Source organism: Bufo bufo, chromosome 5 (assembly GCF_905171765.1).
Source record: "Bufo bufo chromosome 5, aBufBuf1.1, whole genome shotgun sequence".
Classification (NCBI taxonomy): domain Eukaryota; kingdom Metazoa; phylum Chordata; class Amphibia; order Anura; family Bufonidae; genus Bufo; species Bufo bufo.
The window spans coordinates 9520629-9535753 of record NC_053393.1 but is presented as its reverse complement, the minus strand read 5'-3'; the positions used below and the strand labels follow the sequence as shown (position 1 = coordinate 9535753).

The 15125-nt window shown below is 45.3% G+C and overlaps 1 protein-coding gene across 1 annotated transcript in view; it reads right to left on the bottom strand.

The window, feature by feature from the left end:
- Positions 1-15125, bottom strand: part of LOC121002843 (cytochrome P450 2C29-like) — a 242550-nt gene that overhangs the window by 142745 nt on the left and 84680 nt on the right. The window contains exon 3 of the mRNA XM_040434454.1: positions 1795-1957. Coding sequence (XP_040290388.1) covers positions 1795-1957 — 163 coding nt within the window. The remainder of the gene's footprint in view (positions 1-1794; positions 1958-15125) is intronic.

The window sequence follows — 15125 nt, the reverse complement described above, 5'->3', positions numbered from 1 at the left end:
CTGTTTAGGGGAGGGGGATCTGTGGATGGTACATAGGAAGGGTTGGGGTTTAGAGAGAAAGGGGTTTGGCCTTGACAGGAAGGGGTGGGTCCAATTTATATTAGGGGGTGCCCGAGTTTACTCTCACCTAGGGCAGCACAAAACCAAGATACACCACTGCACTGACCATGTCGCTGCTGCTGCCGCGCCTGCCGGACTGTCGGCCGCGCTGAGGACGGAGGAAGTAGTGAGCACTTGGCACTGACTTACGTGCTCCCTCCCCACTCCGCCTCCTGGCTCGGCCGCTCCGCTGCTCTGGTCTCTGCTCAGTCGCTTGCCTGACTGGGTGGGAGCTCTGGAAGGGGTGGTGGGAGGCCCGATAGATATGTGGGGGGGCATAAATTTCTTTTGCTATGGGGCCCATGCATTTCTAGCTACGCCCCTGCTGTGTCCAGAAGAAAATTCTTTGTAACACGTACACAAAAGTGGCAGCAAGGCTCTAATGAACTTATAAACTTGTGTAATTTATCCCAAAGAATTCTAATTTGCTAATTTGGTTGTAAATCTAGAATTTTGATGAATTTTGAGGAGTTCATAGCATATCAAATGTGTGAATATGACAGAAACGTTTCGTGTGAAATCAGCCCTTTAAGCCTGGATTGTCCTCTCTGCGCCAATCTTTGTTTCTGTTGTTACTTGTTGAGGGTTCATCTAGCATCAGTGAACCGTTCTCAGTGGCCACCACGCAGCCTGGTTATAGTCAATGTGGACAGAGCGGCATTACAGCGGCCGGGCAAAATAGCGGCCTGTCAGATCCGTCCTGCCGAGAGTGTGAAAGTACCCTTAAACAGTCCAGTGTTTTATTCACACATAAGGAAAAACAAAAAGTGACATTTTGCAGTCTATGTGTTTGTTCACACCATGAAAAGTCCACAGAACAAAAAACCTTCACCTGTTTTGCAGTTTCTCCACCTGTGGTCCACAGCAGGCTTTAGGGGCCTGTTTCTCAGCATGCGGCTCCCAGCCCTTTTGCACGACATAAGTTTTCATATCCCAAAACACAAAGGGACTGACAGCGCTCCACTGTCAGTAATCCACACCCAGCTGTGACTGCTGGCTGGGTTTGATATAGGCCAGTAAAGACCCGGCCTGGAGCGTGGGAGGAGCCACCCACCCAGCACTTTGGCTACTCCCAGTAAGAGCCGGCCCGGATCACCTTACAGCCATACTAACATAACAACGTGTCAACCAGCACTAGCTGCCGCTGACACTTGAAAATACCGGCTCTTACTTCACCGAGGCCAGGAACTTCGGTGACACATACCTTCCTTCAACGACGGACCCTTGCACCTTCCTACAGTGCACATAAACTACTCCTATCCTCCTGAAAGGATAGTGATGCCAAGGTTCAAACAAGCAGCCACTTCATTTTCATTTCATTTTTTTCATAATAACTTCTGTTATTATCTATATCTAAGGAATGTGTTAAAAAGTACATTTCAGATGTCCTGGCACTATGGCCAGTTATGTACCTATTTCTTCCAAGTTCTATACTTCTTTTGACACAATAACAGTTGGATGTACAATGATAAGAACTGCACAGATATTCCTGTGACTTTACAATAAACTTCAGAACTAGTTTTAAACTGTCTACAGATTACGTTTTCTTCCTTCTCAGGTCGTTGCGATTAACTTACGTTTCAGTCCAGGAGTGCTCATAGGAGCTCATTGAAGAACGGTCCTAACAATAGACTTGTGGCTTTTTCCAAACTGCGTAAATTAAATGAACATAAACATATATTGTGCTAATCTCACCGTATCCCATGCTGAAGGCGTGCATGGCAGGGATATTTGGTCGTCCACTGAATACATCATCATAATCTACAAGGGCTTCTTTCACCGTCTCATAACCATACAGAACGATCACAGGTTCTGACATTTTCCAAATGGTGAAAACTGTGCCGTATTCCTGGCTGAGCTGATGGAGAAAACACATAGTGAGGGAAATGCCACTGAGAATGAGCTACTTCACCCATCCAAGGTAGATAAAATAGGAAATAGGTAGGACCTCTTCATCAATATCTATACTGACTGCGGTGACATCACTGTAACTTATTCAGAACTAGCAGAAATAAGTGGTCCACTTCTATTGGATTATACACCTCCCGGAACATTATTTGTCCCACATGATGAGGACCACAGAAGAGAATCACTAGCACAGGCATAGTCTGCGATATGCAGTGAATTTTAACTGGCTTAGCTTATAGCTTTCCAATTATTGTTTTGGCAAACCATAATTCATTCATCCTATGAACAGTTATGGTGATGCTATATCTTCATTTAAAGAATGAGATGTCTATGATCAGTTGGGTTAATGTCTAAATATGTATAAGAGGTCTTTTTTCTACTTGTTTTCTATTTTATCTACCTTTTTTTCTTAAAAGGGTAATCCTAGAGTAAGACAGATCTATCAGAGTGGCCAAACCACAGTGGAGATCATACTTACCTGGTCCCCACCGATGAGTTTGGTGTTTGATGCTTCTGGGCCGGCTCATCCTCTACCTGCCACACTTAGATCAACATCCGTCGATAGGAGGACATTGGACCACAGCAGCCAAAGGCAGGCCGCAGTGGTGACCTGCTCACCTTGTGTCACATGACTAGTTGTTGATTAGATACAAAAAAAAGGATAATCAGCACTCCAAGCCACTTAGTGGGATAAATCCATATTCAATGTTCAAGTCACCTGGCATGCATCCAGGGCAATGCGGTGCACGCGGTGAGGGGTCCTGGCTCGGGATCCCAGTAAGAACAGCAATGTAGAGAAATCTGCAGTACTCATCCAATTCAATCAGTGGTGTTTTATTCAGTAGTTAAGCAGCATATATAGTGACATTTCAACCCTTGATAAAGACCCGAGGGTCGAAACGTCGCTATTTATGCTGCCTAACTACTGAATAAAACACCCCACTGATTGAATTGGACGAGTGCTGCAGATTTCTCTACATAGTTGTCGTGATTAGAGATGAGCAAAATTCTTGAAAATTCTATTTGGCTACTTCGCCAAAGTAATTTGTCACGAAGCGCATTTATTTGTAAGTATTGGGTGCAATGACAGGAAACGGCAGTTGCGCTGCTCTCCGTCATTCTACCCCTCAGATGCTGCGTTCATCACTGATAGCAGCATCTGACATTAATATTAAGGTCTATTCATTTGAATTTGAAGAGCCCGCTCCCATCTTGATTGAAGATCCAGTGCGAAATCAAGCATGGCACGTGATGACGTCATCACCTCGTCCGACGTAGTGAAATCATACATCACTGCGCACAATATTTTGTGTGGGATCTTCAATAAAGATGGTGACGGCTGGCTCTTTGTGCTGAAACTGATGAGGTGAGTATGATATATATTTTTTTTTTTTACCCCATTTCAGGGAAAATCGATTCTTTTCCATAAAGCACAAGGAAATTCGGCTTCAAGGCTAATCAAATTTGAACAGTTAACACTAGTCGTGATGCAAGTATAAGCAGGTCACTGCTGTGGCCTGTGATTGGATACAGTGGTCACATCTCCTCCCGTTGCCAGATGTTGAGATCAGTGTGGCAGGGAGAGGAAGAGCCAGCCCAGGAGTGTTGTACACCGAACCCATCGGTTAGGACTAGGTAAGTGTGATCTCCAATGCAGGTTGGCCACTCCGGCAGGTCTGTCTTACTCTTGGATAATTACATGTTTATTCCTGAACTCCCCCTGTAGCGCTATGGTTTTTACAGATTTTTTTCAAAGTGTTCCTTTACACTAAATAACTGGCTACACACACAAGTGTATTGTACATATTGTGATAGCGGCAGTCTGTGCTTACTAGCATCTCCCCTCTCTTTGCTGGCATGACTACTCACCCTCCTCGATGCTCAACACTGCAGGTTGCTCACAGCTTTCCCTGCCTGCTTCCTTCACTTCCTTAGGAGCTGGATTTTAAGGAGCCAACATACAGTATAAATTGGCTAATCTATCCCCAATGCCAGAGGTCGATGAGGCATATAATCTCGCCTATGGGAAGGTGACTGACCTATGCATTCCTAGCTTGTCTAGTGCTGCAAAGATGTGCTGCTGTTTAATTTTGTTTTCCATGCCTGACCTCTGCCAGTTTACAGGACTGACCATGTGCCACCTGTCCTGACCTATTTTCTGATTACTGATAATGGAATATGACCATATAGAAATAACTCTATATGGCCAACAATCCACTAGTGTTTAAGCTTAACTCTCTCCTGGACAAGTTGCTGGCTGTGCAGTTACTGCCATACCACTTAGTGTATTCTGATGCCTTTAGGAAGCTAATGGAATGCACTCAGCCTTGCTGGAAGATACTGCACCTAGCCTCCATTATTTCTCAAAAAACCATCCCTGTCTTGTTCTGTAACATGGCGGAGAAGGTGAGCAATTCTCACTGTGCGGCAAGGTGCACGCCAAGGTGGAAATCTGGAGCAGCTGCCATGGGCAGGGACAATACACGTCTTTCATGACCCACTGGGTCAACATTTTGTGTAGCAGCAGCAGCAGCAAGGCAGCGCCAGAGAAACAAGACAGCTAACACCTCCACGATTGTGTTGATCTGGTTCCCACACCAGGCACTTATCTGCCTCCTCCACATCTCCCTCCATGGACATCCTCCTGTCCCCAAAAGAAGCAGGGCAGGATGTTGCTTCCACTCATCCTCTCTCCTATAAATGTGTAAAGAGAATTGTTAACATGTGGTGTCACTTGCTAAAGTGCTTTAAGAAGCAAACATCCTGCTGGCTGTATCCCTACCAACTCCAACTGGGCAAGGTGATCAGCAACAATAGCAGGAACATTGTGCCCGTGCTGAACCTGGGGGAAATAACACAAGCTCCCTAAACAGTGCACATGATCAATTTAGTTGTGCAATGCTTTTTAAAAAATAAATACGGTGGGTTGGAGAGGGTGCTGGCGATGTCCAGGATACTGCCCTAGCATTTCAGCCACTTCTATGTGGAAAGGAAAGTTCTCTTACAATTTCAGCGACAGAACAGTCTGCCATTGCTGTAACGGTCGCGTACACACAGGGGGGAGGGAAGTGACCACTGTGCTCCACCCTTACCCCTGGCCCTGCCTACTTGCCTCGCGAGTCCTAATGACAGGGGACAACTGGACGACAATCCCTAACTTGGAATAAGTGCAGGGATGACAGACAGACAAACAACAGGACATGAACGGACCGAGTCAATACCAGGAAATCTACAAAGTACAAATGGAGCAAGCAGAGAATTGTCAGGAGAAGCCGGGGTCATAAATACCAGGAGAGCAGAGAAGTACAAGAGGAGTCTTAAGAGAGTAGTCAGGTGGGAGCTGAGGTCACAATACCAGGACGGATGCGCAGTACAGGCGGATCAGGCAAAAGGATGGTCAGGGAACAGGATCAGGTAAGTATACAGCAGTCCAACAAATAGCCAGGAACCTAGAAATTAACAGGCAACCTGTAGCCAGCAGGCTGCCTGTATTTATAGTGGGGAGTGAGGGTCATGTGACGTGGCCAGCGTCACATGACCGACAGACCAACCAGTCGAGCACCGAGTGATCAGCTCGGCGCTCAAGGCAGACTAGGAGCAGGAAGCCACCCAGCTAGTAAAGCCGCCCTGGGAATGAGGTCAAACACAGAACCTCATTCCAAAAGCTAAGCAACAGTTCTGCGGGCAATGGGGGACCGAGTGCACCTTCGGAACCCCGTGACAGTACCCCCCCTTTTACGAGGGGCCACCGGACCCAAGACTTCAGGCGATGGCTTTTCAGGGTGTTCTAAATGAAATTTACGAACAAGTCTAGGAGCATGAACCTCCCTGGCAGGTACCCAAGATCTCTCTTCAGGTCCATACCCCTTCCAGTGAATCAGGTACTGCAAGGAATTACGCACCTTCCTGACATCCACTATTTGAGACACCACATACTCGACAGCATCATTAACAAGAACCGGCGGAGGCGAGGCTTTTGATGGTACTACCGGTTCAAAATATTTTTTAAGCAGAGATTTATGGAACACATTATGAATGTGGAATGACTCAGGCAGCTCCAACCTAAAAGATACCGGGTTAATCACTTCCGTGATCTTATATGGTCCAATAAAACGAGGAGCAAATTTTTTAGAAGTTACCTTGAGAGATAGATTCTTGGAGGACAACCATACTTTATCCCCAACCTGAAAGTTTACCCCCCTTGAACGTCTCCTATCGGCCTTGAGTTTTTGAGAACATTGAGCCTTTTCTAGGTTCGATTGAACCCGGGCCCAAACTGTGCACAGTTCGGAGGAGAGTTTATCCGCTTCAGGGTTAGAGGAGAAGACGGACGACCCAGAATGAAAACGGGGATGAAAACCATGGTTACAAAAGAAAGGGGAGACCCCAGCAGAAGAATTGACCAGGTTATTCAAAGCAAATTCAGCCAACGGAAGGAATTTGACCCATAATTGCTGGTCATCAGCAACATACAACCTCAAGAATTGTTCCACAGACTGATTAAGGCGTTCAGTCTGCCCATTACTCTCAGGATGGTAGGCGGAAGAAAAAGACAATGAAATTATACATCTTTGACAGAAGGCCCTCCAGAATTTGGACACAAACTGCACACCCCTGTCAGAAACAATATTTTCCGGGATGCCATGTAAACGAACAATCTCTCTCACAAAAATAGACGCCAGGGTTTTAGCATTCGGAAGTTTAGACAGGGGAATGAAATGAACCATCTTGCTAAACCTATCGACCACTACCCAAACCACAGTCTTACCCTCCGCCAGCGGTAGGTCAGTTATAAAGTCCATCAAGATATGGGACCAGGGTCTACTGGGAATGGGTAGGGGTCGTAGGTTACCAGCAGGGCGAGTCTTAGGTGTCTTGGACCTGGCACAAACCTCACAGGCTGACACGTAGGACTTGACATCCCTAGTTAGAGTGGGCCACCAATAAGATCTAGAAACCAGATCCTTAGTGCCCTCAACACCCGGATGTCCACAAAAGGCAGAATCGTGACACTCACCCAACAGCTGGAGACGAAATTGTACGGGAACAAACAACTTATCTGTTGGGGTGGATACCGGTGCCAGATGTTGTTCAGACATAATGCGAGCCGAGATATCCTGGGTAAGAGCTGCTAAGAAGATTTTTGCTGGTAGGATGGATTCAGGTGGTACCTCAGTAGGTTGAAAAGCCTGGAAGCTCCGAGATAATGCGTCCGCCTTCACATTTTTACTTCCCGGCCTGAACGTGATGGAAAAATCAAAACGAGTAAAAAACAGAGCCCATCTGGCTTGACGGGGATTCAACCTCTTAGCAGACTCGAGAAACATAAGGTTTTTATGGTCAGTGACAACAGTTACACAATGTCTTGCCCCCTCCAGGAAATGCCTCCACTCCTCAAATGCCCATTTAATGGCCAGCAGCTCCCTATTCCCTATGTCGTAGTTTCTCTCCGTGGGAGAGAATTTCCTGGAGAAGAAGGCACATGGTTTCAGATTAGTGAGGCTAGCAGGACCTTGTGAAAGGACTGCTCCTACGCCGTCCTCGGACGCATCCACCTCCACAATAAAAGGTTTCTCCTGATCAGGCTGGATCAGAATGGGAGCGCTACTGAATGCCTTTTTTAATTTTTCAAATGAAGAAATGGCCTCAGTAGACCAATTCTCCAAATCCGCCCCTTTCTTAGTAAGGTCGGTCAACGGTTTAGCAATTTCGGAAAAATTCATAATAAATTTACGATAGTAATTGGCGAAACCTAAGAACCGTTGTAAGGCCTTTAAGGATGAAGGTCTTACCCATTCCTTAATTGCTAGTACCTTACCAGGATCCATCTTGAAGGCGTGAGGAGTCAGAACATGCCCTAGAAACAGAATCTCCTGTACACCAAAGACACATTTCTCTTGTTTAGCGGATAGCTGATTCTCCCTCAACACCTCAAATACTTGTTTAACATGAGACACATGGGATTCGAAGTCAGGAGAGAATATCAAAATGTCGTCAAGATAGACAATAACAAATTTACCTAAGTACTCCCTAAGAATGTCATTCATGAAGTTTTGGAACACAGCTGGGGCATTGCTGAGTCCAAAAGGCATCACTTGATATTCAAAGTGTCCTACCGGAGTATTGAACGCCGTCTTCCATTCGTCTCCCTCCTTGATTCGGATTAGATTGTATGCCCCTTTCAGGTCAATTTTGGAAAACCAGGTTGCCCCCAGAACCTGGTTAAATAAATCCGGAATCAATGGGAGGGAGTATCTATTCTGGACAGTGATTTTATTTAATCTCCGGCAATCGATACATGGCCTAAGACCACCATCTTTTTTCTTAACGAAGAAAAACCTCGCCCCCATAGGAGAGACAGAAGGTCTAATATGCCCTTTACCAAGGCTCTCCTTAATGTAATCTTCCATGGCCTTGCGTTCGGGCATAGAAAGATTATAAATTCGTCCTTTAGGAAACTTGGCCCCCTCTACTAGCTCTATGGTACAATCATAAGGTCTATGGGGGGGTAGAACCTCCGGGGTTGGTGATGAGAATACATCAGAATATTCTCTAACAACAGAGGGTAAAGTATCAGACTTTACTGAGACCCCAGCCTGTACCACGGACAAGCACGAGTCACACTTAGGCCCCCATCTCACCAACTCCCCATTGGACCAATCTATAGTGGGGTTATGTAGTCGGAGCCATGGCAACCCTAGTACCACCTCAGCAGGTAGGTTCTCCAGGACTAGAAGCGAACATCTCTCTGAGTGGCACACACCCACGGTTAGAGAAATCTCCGAGGTACATAAGCTCACCGTACCACCAATAAGAGGAGTAGCATCAATAGCCATGACATGGATAGGAGTTGGTAAGGCAAACATAGGAATACCCAATCTTACAGCATACTCAGAGTCAATAAAGCTAGCCGCTGAGCCAGAATCAATAAAGGCCTTACCCGGCCATTTATCTACTCCCAGAGAAATCGTAATGGGTACCGAAAACTTACATTTAGAAAATTCAGGGTGTACCTGGTCTTTAGGTTGCCTTGTCTTAGGAGACTTGACAGAGAGGACCTTTTTAGGACACTGGTTGATCCAATGGTCAGGATCTCCACAGTAAAAGCATTCTCCACGTCTGCGGCGAAGATTCCCTCGGGTCATGCCAACCTGCATGGGTTCCTCGGTGGAGACCTCAGCATTGTCTCTGGGATAGGCCTCTGGCTGGACCACCATCTGGGAAGAGAACTGTTGTTCCTGTCGTCTCTCTCTAACCCGTCGGTCAAGTCGGACAACAAGGGTCATCATCTCCTCTAAGGTCTCTGGAAGTTGATAACTGACCAGAAGATCCTTTAATTTATCAGACAGACCTGACCTGAACTGACTCTTCAGGGCTGGTTCGTTCCATCCTGAGGGGACACACCACCTTCTGAATTGGGTGCAATAATCCTCCGCTGGTAAATTGCCCTGAACCAGTGCCTTTAGAGCCGTCTCGGCTACTAGAGCCCTGTCTGGTTCATCATAGAGGGTACCCAAGGCCTGAAAGAACCCCTCCACAGAATATAAACAACTGGTGCTAGCAGGTAAAGAGAACGCCCAGTCCTGGGGATCACCCTGTAATCGGGAAATGATAATGCCCACGCGTTGACTCTCGGGGCCAGAGGACACGGGGCGCAAACGGAAGTAAAGTTTGCAACTCTCCTTAAAAGAGAGAAACTTCCTCCGGTCTCCAGAAAAGGGTTCTGGGAGCTTAATCTGGGGCTCAAAATGTGGACTGGAGGCCTGAGGAGTGGAAGAACCTTGCCCTAACTCAAAAGAACTGAGTTTTTCCCCTAACTCCTGCACCCTCTGCGTCAGATTAGAGACATGGTCAGTCAGGGTCACCAGAGGATTCATAATACAGTGGTTATTGGGCCTGTTAATCTGTAACGGTCGCACAGGGGGGAGGGAAGTGACCACTGTGCTCCACCCTTACCCCTGGCCGTGCCTACTTGCCTCGCGAGTCCTAATGACAGGGGACAACTGGACGACAATCCCTAACTTGGAATAAGTGCAGGGATGACAGACAGACAAACAACAGGACGTGAACGGACCGAGTCAACACCAGGAAAGCTGCAAAGTACAAATGGAGCAAGCAGAGAATTGTCAGGAGAAGCCGGGGTCATAAATACCAGGAGAGCAGAGAAGTACAAGAGGAGTCCTAAGAGAGTTGTCAGGTGGGAGCTGAGGTCACAATACCAGGACGGATGCGCAGTACAGGCGGATCAGGCAAAAGGATGGTCAGGGAACAGGATCAGGTAAGTATACAGCAGTCCAACAAATAGCCAGGAACCTAGAAATTAACAGGCAACCTGTAGCCAGCAGGCTGCCTGTATTTATAGTGGGGAGTGAGGGTCATGTGACGTGGCCAGTGTCACATGACCGACAGACCAACCAGTCGAGCACCGAGTGATCAGCTCGGCGCTCAAGGCAGACTAGGAACAGGGAGCCACCCAGCTAGTAAAGCCGCCCTGGGAATGAGGTCAAACACAGAACCTCATTCCAAAAGCTAAGCAACAGTTCTGCGGGCAATGGGGGACCGAGTGCACCTTCGGAACCCTGTGACAATTGCACTATTTGACCCACAACATTCCAACTCGCTGGAATTCGACCTTGCTGATGCTGGAACATCTGTATGAGCAGCATAAAGCCTTGAGTGATTTTGTCATGCACCAGACCGCCTCAGCAAGGAGCAGGTGTTGTTTCGAGGTCAGGCAGTGGCAGCTCAGCAGAGATGCCTATCGACCCTGTTGGGGACCCACATGGAAAGTCCCAAGAAGGAGAAGGAGCTACCACTCGAGGAAGCGAAGGGGGAGTTTGTGGTGAAGGAGGAGCAGGATTGGCTGATGATGATGACGATCACAACAGTTATTCATCTCAGTGGGGGTGGAGCCTGAAAGAACTGGGTCCTCGGCCATACTGGCCAAAATAGCTAGCTGTATGCTTGTTTATGTAGTGACAAGCATATGATTTACATCAAGCAGTCTGATGATTACTGAATACCCATGCTTATAGACCCTCTCAATTAACCCCTTCAGGACACAGCCATTTTTCACCTTAATTACCAGGCCATTTTTTGCAAATCCGACATGTGTCACTTTATGTGGTGATAACTTTAAGACGCTTTTTCTTATCCAAGCCATTCTGAGATTGTTTTTCTCGTCACATTTTGTACTTCATGACAGTGGTAAATTTTAGTCAAAATATTTCATTTTTATTTATAAAAAATACCAAATTTAAATTTGGAAAAATTTGCAATTTTCAAAATTTCAATTTCTCTGCTTTTAAAATAGTTTTTTATAGTTAAAATAGTTTTTTATTTTTCAACTTTCTTTATTGTGTTTCAAATCTTAACAACAACAAAATAAAAATATATAAATCTTAAAATTTTTTCCAAACAAAAGTAACCTCCCAGTCCCTCCCAATCCCCTCCCATGGTGCGTCCTCCCTCACCGCCTCCGCCCCATAACAAGACGGGGGAGAGATTTAGAGGACTAGAGAGCGAAGGAAGCTCTAAGGGCTCCAATTTCCCCAAATTCAAAGCCATTTTGTCTCGCTATTTCTTTGCTTATATAAAATATATTCATATCTCTTATTAGTGTTTATCATGTTTAACCATATATTCATACTAGGAGCATCTCGAGCAAACCAAGATCGCGCTATTAACAATCTGTCCGAAAACATTATCTTATAGAGAAGTTTTTTTTTATCCCGCTGGCATCCCACCTTGGCAAGATTACCCAATACCCAACATTCAGCAGTAATGGGTATCTTGACATTCAGCTTTCCCTCTATGTATTCATGAATAGTCCCCTAATACTGTTTCAACTCTGAACAGAACCAGGAAATATGCAAATAATCCACATCAGGAGTATCACACCTCGGGCAGTTGGAATCACTCCTAATACCACATCTCCTAAGCCAAAGAGGTGTAACATAGAGTCTATGCAAAATATTAAACTGCCCCACAACGTGATTCAAATTATGTGAAACCACTTTTAAATCCTGAAATACCTCTTCCCTGTCATCCAGAGAAGTCATTGCACATTCATTTTGCCAAGCCCTCTGTCCTGGAGAAAGGGTATCTACAAATCGTGCTCTAATTATATTTCTGTAAAGTTGGGAAATCTTCATCCTATACCCCAAATTCCCTATTAAATCATTAAGCTGTGTAGAATTGTGTATTTCAAGCCTATCTTTTTTTTTTAAATACTTAATAGTGCCGATCTTAACTTTATGTAACGAAACCATGTTAATTTCAGTGTTTTTTCTTTTTGTGATAATACCGTAAATGAAACTATATCCCCATTACCTACTACCTGTGTGACGTGTAATATATAATTTTTTTGCCAATATGGATCTCTATCTAATTCAACTAAAGTTTGAAAGTGCCTGTTGTACCACAAAGGAGTACATCCTATTGAACCCTTCAATCCCAACCAAAATCAAATACAATACCATGACTTCATAAAAAGATTCCTGGAGGATTTAAATTCCTTATCGGAGTAGGTCAGTTGATCTGACTCCAAGAACGAAAAAAAGTTATCATATGGGGATTTTTTCAGCAAATACCTACATAGTGGGCTATCATTCCATTCCCGGAAAAAGCAAAGCTGAATGGCCAAGAAGTATCCCTTGAAGCAGGGGAGATTAAGTCCTCCCCTCTCCAAGGTTTTATACCAATGCTCTAATTTAAGTCTGACACGTTTCCTACCCCAGAGTAGATCGTTAAAAATTTTCTCTATTAATTTAAAGAATCGCTGCAGCGATTGATTTTAACGCTAACTTGGGCTGAAGTGCCGCCCTAAAAAGGCAGCGCTCCAGCCCAAGGCCCCTTGGTGACCACCGTAAAAACACATATGGGTGGTCACTAAGGGGTTAAGGATCTCTTTGTAGCAGTGCACTAGCCTGTATAGATGTAATTTGTGAACAGCTCCTGCCCTGCCTGTAAGACACAACACTAATGTTCCCTATTCTGTCCCTAATGATAAAACATGACATTCTACCTAATAATTCAATGTAATTCAACTAAATATTCACTACTTACAAAAGGTCAGGGATATTTGGTCTGACATTTTGCTCTTTGGCCACAAGAGGCCACTGTTTCCTAAGCATAGCTAAAAAGACTGCATTTTTAGAGTCATGTGATGTTGAAAACTCTCAGGGGGTGGAGTTACAAAGCCTAGAGAGGAAGGAAGCAGCCATCTTAGGATGAGCTTGGAAGAGGCATTCAGGAGAATCCATCGACATCCAAGCGTGAGTGAAGTGAAGCTGATTGTGTCCATGACCCTGATCTTGTCAAGAGGAAGATGAATTGCTGCCAGGAACGCCGATGAGAGCTGATGAGAAAAGTCACAGACAATGCAGTACCGCATGCTGGTTGGAGAAACCCTTGTTCCATCCACAGTCTCCAGCTTACACAAAGCAGACCTGGGTCGGTAAGACTAATCGTGCACTCATCTCATACAGGATCCTAGAGACTGAGACCAGGCCTATAGTCAGTTAGGTTTGCTGTTTGTGTCAGGCCACAATTGTTGTTAACAGATCTTAACAAGGACTTCATGTTTAAAGTGTCAATTCATACCTGAGATCTGAGAAGCTTCACCACAAACTCAAGCCAGGCTGGCGTTTACTCAGAAGAAACACTAACACATGTGCTACATGACCAGTTATTGGAGGGGTAATAATATAGAGTATAATAAGATTGTAAGCCATTGTGCTGTACCACAGGATATCCCGCATTACGCAGCCAACAATTGTTCCTGACTCTAGGGTAATAACAGGTAAGGTGCGGCTAATCTATTTAAGCCCTGGTGAATTTACCAGTAATACCTCCAGCATCCACCGGGGGGGGGGGGGGGGGGGGGGCACCGCGCTGTACAGCACAAGGGCCTCAGCCTCCTGGCTGGGTGTATGTAAATTTATTTGTGTTGTGTGTTGCCAGCATCTGTGGTTAGGGCATTCTTTTCCAGAGAGACCTCTGTTTATATTTAAGCGAGCCCCAAGAATTAAAGATAAGATCATACATAGCTGCTTGCAGAAAGGAGAACCGCAGCCCATAAGTGGCATGTTCACATGGTGCAGCTTCTGCATTGGATGTAAAAACAGGCCGAAAGGAGAAAGAAGGAGTAGGCACAGAAATAAAACGGTTGCAACGGCAAATAATAAGGAATTGAAAGTAAAAGGTCACCTATCATGTGAAAGTACAGGAGTTATATACGTGTTGGAGTGTTCCTGTAAACTCCAATACGTAGGAAGAACACTCAGGAAACTGAAGATAAGAATCAGTGAACACATAAGAAACTTCAGAAAGGGGCTGAAGACGCATATGGTTTTGGCACATTTTAAGAAAGTTCATAATAAGAATCCAGATGGTCTGAAATTTATGCTGTTAGAGTTAGTATGGAATAAATGGAGAGGGGGAGAAACTGTCAAATATATAAATAAGAAGGAGGCAGAATGGATTCATAATATGAACACATTACACCTCAACAGGTTAAATATAGAGTGGGATATAAAATCTGTTTGCATGTACTGAGGTAGCGTCACAGACACTCCCGTGACAGGTGCCAGGAGATCAGAGAGACTAGCAACACGTGTGTTAATCTAAATGGTTCCTTGTGGATCATTTGTGTTTGTGTTGTTTTGGTAATGACCACACCTCTGGCAGGTGTTGTTGGTTTGGTTATTTAGCTTCCCCTATTTATTACTGCTTACCCCTATTTGGGGTGTGGTTTATAACTTCAGTTTCTCGACTCTGGGCTAGCTTGTTGTCGGATCTCGGTTGAGCTCCTTTGCTCCGCGTGAAGTTAAGTGTCATCTTCCCTATTTGTATTTTGTTTGTTGTATGTCCCCGTCTTTTGTATCTAGCCGTTGAGCCGGTCATGCAGATAAGTGTAACCAGGGCAGAATTGGGGAGTGTCAAAAAGTCTCACCTGTCCCTGCACTCTCCCTAAGTAAGACCTCAGCCCAGGGACGTCCCCTGATGGTGGGGACTCCCTGTCCTCGAACCTGGTCTGACTGCCCTTAGCACACCCTACTGCTAACATACGATATGAAGGTACACTATGGTAAGACAGAATCTGTGTCACGGGTTCA